The following is a 6383-nucleotide window of genomic DNA, read 5'->3' as shown; positions in this document are numbered from 1 at the left end:
ATCCATAAGAAATATATGTATAACTATTAAAATCCTGCGTTGGTTTTACGGCAAAGGATACGAAATTATTATACACATATTTGAGGGAGTAAATAATTCGCACGGACATATTATGAATATTCCGTAGCGTAGCCCAGAAGAACTACACGCCATCTCATGAGACCCGTCCGCAGAATCCTCGTTATTTATTCACAGAAGCTCAGCGCTCGTCCATCGAATCTACGGCACAGCTAGGTATCGCCTGGATACACGAATATCTTTGAAGAAGAAAATATATAATAGTACATATTTTTTTTTATATATATTTAATAATACGGCTCTAATTACTTCAAGGTAGACAATTGGATGGTATCAGACACGCACTCCTTTTCGAATCACTGTCGGATACACTTCACCATCAATCTAGAAGTTAAGAGTCCTAAACCATAAAGAAATCCCAAAAATGCTGACTGCTCAAATTTTTCGAGACTTGCCAGCTAAAAGCTAATTCAGACAAACGTCAAAATTGGCCAAGGGCACGCAAACATGGATAAAGCGGTCGGTCGCATTGCGAGTATCTTGAATAAATCTTTTGAATTAGCTTGCCCTAAACTAGGCCAAAAACCAAACCTCTACCGGTTTGGTGGAGTGCTGAGTTAAGGCTGCTGAGAACTACATCCAGAAAACTCTTCAACAAGGCAAAAAGCAGCCAGCAAGAAGAGGATTGGAACTTCTATAAAGCTAGTTTTAATATGTACAAAAGTAGAAATTAAACTGCAAAGAGAAATTCCTGACAACAGTTCTGCGGATCTATTGGGACTTTAAATAAAACATCAAGGCTGCAAAAAATACTATCTGACAACTCAATAACTCTAAGCAGTATTAAAAAGCCAGACGGCTCATGGGCACACTCGAGTCAGAAATCCCTTAATATTCTAATGATGACACACTTCCCAGGCTGCACCGACTCAATTGACTGTGATTCACAGGTAAATCCTGTTCAAGCAGCTAGGAATGACATCGTAAATATTATTAGCAGAGATAAAGTTACTCTGCGGAAAGCGTGATCCCTCATCTAATAAACATCTTTTCAAGATGGTTACGAGATGGATATGTACCTAAAGCTTGGACGAAGGATTACAGACCAATTAGTCTCTCCTCGTTTATTTTGAAAACGAGGAGAGGCACAACACGCATATCGTAAGGGTATGTCATTACCTATGGGTCCCTCGTTGGACAAAAAATGCAATCTAGCCCAAATCGGAAAAACGCAAAGATTGGCTTGCTTAGGTGTCACCGGAGTAATCAATAGTACGCCTCAAGAGGGTCTAAATGTTATACTACATCTCCTACCACTGTGGGTGTTTATTCAAGGCTGTGCAGCCAAAAGTGCTCTTAGGATGTAGAAACCAGCTACCTACGGACACCGTACAATTTTGAAGGAGATTAGAAGGAGAGGTCATGGCTCAGTCAAGGCGGATCTGGACTCTGCTACAGACTATATTACACCAATACTAGATTTCAGTATCAGAATTCCCACTCTTTATCCAACCAGAGATAGCTGGGAGCTTGGATGTGCAACATGTGACTCTGAAGTTACTATATACACAGATGGCTCAAAGATGGAGGGCGGCACGGGAGCAGGTATCTTCTCGACAGATATGCAGACAAGACAGTCCTGCCGACTCCCTGACACTTGCAGCGTCTTTCAGGCCGAGATATATGCTATTGAAAAATCGGCAAACTTTATACAACAAAGTACAATTCGTCCCTCGAATATCACGACTTTTGTAGATAGTCAGGCCGCGCTGAAAGCAATTGAATCCAACAGTTCAACATTACAAGGTCTCTCTTTGCTGGGTTCTTAGACATAGCAATATTGAAGGGAATGAACTAACAGATGAGATGGCCAAAAGAGGTTCTGAACTGCATACAAGAGAGGCCGACCTCACAATACATACACCAATATGTGAACTGTTTAGAATGATAGAGGAAATCATCAAGATGGTGACTAACAATTTATGGACTAACCGTGAAGACTGTGAGGTCACTAGAACCTTATGGCTTAGGTTGGACAAAAATAAAACGAAAAGCCTTTTAGGCTTCAGCAAACCTGCAGTTCGTGTGATTACTGGAGTACTAACGCAGCACTGTGCCATTGCATCTATGCTTCAACGGTGGTGAATTCCAACAAACGTACTGTACGCTACTTGATGCTAACCCAGATCCTTAATCTGTGTTAGCTTGGTAGCCAATTTTTATGTGTAATGTAGTTTGAGCACTTGTAACCCAAACTACTTGTATTTTCTATTTTGATTAGTTTGAGCACTTGAAACCCAAACTAACCGATGCGAGAAAGTAAGAAAGTTATAATTGATTTTTCTTTTCCTTCTGAACTTTATTAAAATTATTTCTTATATTTATACAAAATTATTTAATTAACAAGCTATTAAATTATGCATTAATTGACAATAAATATAATGCATAATTCACAAATAAATAAATTTGCCTGCGCTGTGCTGACATAATTATAGGCCAACATATTACACACTTTCTTCAGTGCATTGACCAACAAGAAAAGCTGATAATGCAAAATTGCACTTTTCGTTGGTCAATGACTGGTCGCAGTGTTGGCCCAAATAATATGTAAACACATGTAACCAAATATCATAAAAAATAAAAATATAAAATAATATGAATTAAATGCAAACATAAACATTCTCCCCGCCGTTGAGTGCCAACTCAACTTGTCCTAGGTTGTGGTCACAGTGAAGTCCAAATTTTGTTGACGTAATTCTGCATTTTGCATATCATTTCCTCGTGTTGAAATTTCGCTTATTGTGTGTTTCTGACATCTGTTGTGTTTGGTTTTCCAAGTAATGATTATGATTATTGTTATAGAAATCAACAACGCCAAATAACTTATCGTATGATGATGAATACTGTTTAGTCGCACTCTAGAGGGAAGATATGTCAAATTTTCCTTAGTTAGCCGATTTTGCAATTCTGTCAGTTCCTTGAGTTGTGTTTTTACATCATTTGGTGTTGTATTGAAGATTTTCTGCATCTCATTAATGTGTACAACTGTTGATAAGTTTCCAAATCGTGGAAATGACGTGGATACAGTGCTGGAGATAAAATAGTGGCCATGTATAGTTATTTCTGCGTTTTTAATGATGCACGTAGGTCCAAATGTAAGCATTCCGGATCCTATCAGTGAGAACTGACTTAAGTAGGTCTCACAACTAGCTGACATCAATGTTTCGAATTTTGTTGCGTATAGCCACTGGTTCGGGTTGTGTAGTTGTTTCAATGCAATATTTCCTTGAAGTTTTATTATATTGCATGTTGTTGACTGATTACCATTAAATAGATTAATTTCACATGAATGTACCGATGATGCTATACCTAGTCTTGTTTGTTTATTAGCGCAAAGGTATATATTATCCTTGGTTAAAAAACATTCCCGTAACTCATGGTCATCAAATGGAATGTACTGATCTCGAACAGTGTTGGTTGCCAAGTATTCCACTTCAGTTTTGATAATTATCATGGTTTTGTTTATTACAACCGGTATCGGTGTTGTCTTGAACAATTCAAATTGCTGCTTGTCTAGCAGTGGTAGTTGTATTAAAAATAATACATGCTGATTTTTAATTGTTGACTTCACTTTCATTAGCTTGTAAAAATCGGTCAAATTGTCTTCTGTGAACGGTAGTGTACGCGATGATGGTAAGTGGCCTTTGATTCTGTTAATCTCCTTTGTTAATTGATCAGGAGTTAATAGCAGTGGACTGATTTTCCCATGATGTGTATCTGTAAGCACATCAATTATCTCCGACTGGATGTGTTGAAGATTGGATACCATTAATGTGAGTTCTGCAGATAATGAAAGTAGTAATTGAGTGACATGTGACATGTTCTGTTGTAGTTCCAATTCTATTCAGAAACTCATCAACCTGCTTTTGCAAATGATTCATTCGGGACTGCATGGTAACTTCATCTCGTTTGATTATATTTATTGTGGAATCAATAATAGATGTTTGATTATGAATTAATTGCATTGCATAATCATCTCTACTGTTAAGTTGATTTATTGTGTCAGACATGCTCTCAGCGTAGTCTGAATCAAGCACTCCGAATAAGGTGTGTGCAATATTTCCTACTATGTTAATTGCAGCTCGCTTGTTCCGGCTTTTATATAATAATGTTTGGTCTTGCAACAATTCATCTCTTACATGTTTAAAATGAGTATAGAGAGAAGTACATGCTGTATGTGCTTGCAATTCTGAACATAAACGTTTGATAGTTTTAGTCCCGTTGTTGAAGGAGTCCATTTCGGTCCAATATGGATGAAGATCATAGTAAACAATCATTTTCCATTCCGCCGTTGCTACTTTCATCAAACCAATGGATTCAAAGTATATTCCTAAGTTATTGTCGAAACGTGTTACATTCACTGAATTCCCTAATACCAATGGCAGGAATAATAGAGATAATAACATTGTGCACAGTAATGAATTAGACATTGGCCGTGAATACTTTTTAGGTGGCTAGTCTTGATCTGCGCCTTCGTGTGGTGTTTTCGAATTCGCTTTTGTAAAACTTTTTGAAAGTTGTTCATCAGAAGCAAGAGATTGTTCATCGGATGGAAACAGAGGCGCTAGTCTTGTCAAAGGACGTCTTAGAGTTCCTGATGCCATTCTAACATCAACCACGCGAACTAGACCGTCAACTCCCTTATATACCTTTGCAATACGTCCAAGCGGCCATTTTAATGTAGGAACATTATCTTCCTTGATGATTACAAGAGTACCTTCTTTTATATTTGGATTGGCTGCTTTCCATTTGTGTCGACATTGTAGTTCAGTGAGGTACTCGGTTTTCCAACGTTCCCAAAAGTCCAATTTGAGGCGAGAAACTAATTTCCACCTTGTCACCAGATTTATATTTCCTGATTGGGCCTTTGCATCTGCCATTGCTGTGAGTGGTTCTCCGATTAAGAAATGACCAGGTGTTAGTGCTGACAAGTCATTCGGATTACTTGACATAGGTGTCAATGGTCGAGAGTTCAGTATTGCTTCGACTTCTAGTACCACAGTCTCTAGTTCCTCATATGTTAGTGACGTGGTCTTAGTACTTCGTATCAATAGGTGTTTTGCTGATTTGACTGCTGCTTCCCACAGTCCACCGAAGTGTGGTGCACGAGGAGGTATAAATTTAAATGTTATTCCTCTTTCATTACATTCGTTAATTATCTTCTCTTGTGCCTTACTTGTTTGAATTGAGTCTGCAAGTTCAAGTAATTGATTACTTGCTCCGACGAAATTTGTGGCATTGTCACAAAACAAATTTTTACAGTGTCCTCTTCGAGCAACAAAACGTTTCAGCGATCCGATGAATGCATCTGTGGTTAAATCGCTGACTACTTCGAGATGAACTGCCTTAGTTGTAAAACAACAGTACACAGCAATGTATGCCTTGTGTGGTTTCTTGCCTCGGATTCGGTAATGTATCCAAAAAGGTCCGCAAAAGTCCACGCCAGTGGTGAGGAATGGTCGCCCAGGTTGTACTCTTGTCGCTGGCAAATTACCCATCAGTTGTTCAAAAAATCGTGGTCTTACTTTAGTACAACGTACACAATGTTGTACTACTGACCTTGCCATCAATTTGCCCTTAATTGGCCAGTATCGTTGACGCATGTTAGCTAGGAGAGACTGCGGACCACAGTGCATGTATTTCTTATGGACTTGTTCCATTATTAATTTGACAATGGGGTCGTTATAAGGCAACAACATAGGATGTTTGGCGTCATATGATAATGAGGCTGCATCCAAACGTCCACCAACTCTTATGATGCCCGTATTATCAATAAAAGGTGCCAGTGATGCCAATGCACTGGACTTATTTATTCTTCCATCAGATTTCATAATTTTGATTTCATTTTTAAATTCTGCATATTGAATACTTTTGATGATGACCTGATGTGCTGCATCTAGATCATCTGGAGTCAAAAAATTGCTTGAATGATCATTTTGTTTTCTTCTGGTTCTTTTTACGAATCTTAAAATGTACGATAATATCCGTTGAAGTCTTCCAAATGAGTTGTTGTGTCGTATTGAATATATGAACTCTCCAGGATTTGCTGTGCCTTCAACAACAGACAATGTAGATACTGGAGTTTCCTTCTTCCTTTCAGGATCAATGAGGGTTTCGGATTTTAACGCTGATGATGGTTTTGAAGGCCACAGTTCTTCCCGACCATGCAGGAATATAGGTCCATAAAACCACATACTTGATGACTGTAGTTTATGGGGTGCAAGGCCTCTTGATAAAATGTCAGCTGGATTGTGTTCCGAACTGACGTGGCGCCACTGACTTGTGGCTGTTAATTGATGAATGTT

General features: G+C 38.5%; 2 protein-coding genes across 2 annotated transcripts; both read right to left on the bottom strand.

Moving 5' to 3' along the window:
• Positions 1-2731: 2731 nt before the first annotated feature.
• LOC119676348 lies at positions 2732-3898 on the bottom strand. The gene has a single exon (XM_038087588.1). The coding sequence runs from the start codon at positions 3896-3898 to the stop codon at positions 2732-2734; it is 1167 nt and encodes a 388-aa protein (XP_037943516.1).
• A 634-nt stretch (positions 3899-4532) lies between these two features.
• On the bottom strand, positions 4533-6272 carry LOC119676347. The gene has a single exon (XM_038087587.1). It carries the CDS (start codon positions 6270-6272, stop codon positions 4533-4535), a length of 1740 nt encoding a protein of 579 aa, XP_037943515.1.
• Between the last annotated feature and the right edge of the window lie 111 nt (positions 6273-6383).

The sequence above is a fragment of the Teleopsis dalmanni genome, chromosome 2, assembly GCF_002237135.1.
Source record: "Teleopsis dalmanni isolate 2A chromosome 2, ASM223713v2, whole genome shotgun sequence".
NCBI classification, from domain to species: domain Eukaryota; kingdom Metazoa; phylum Arthropoda; class Insecta; order Diptera; family Diopsidae; genus Teleopsis; species Teleopsis dalmanni.
Note: the sequence above shows the minus strand (reverse complement) of the source record. Positions and strands in the feature narration are given on the sequence as shown.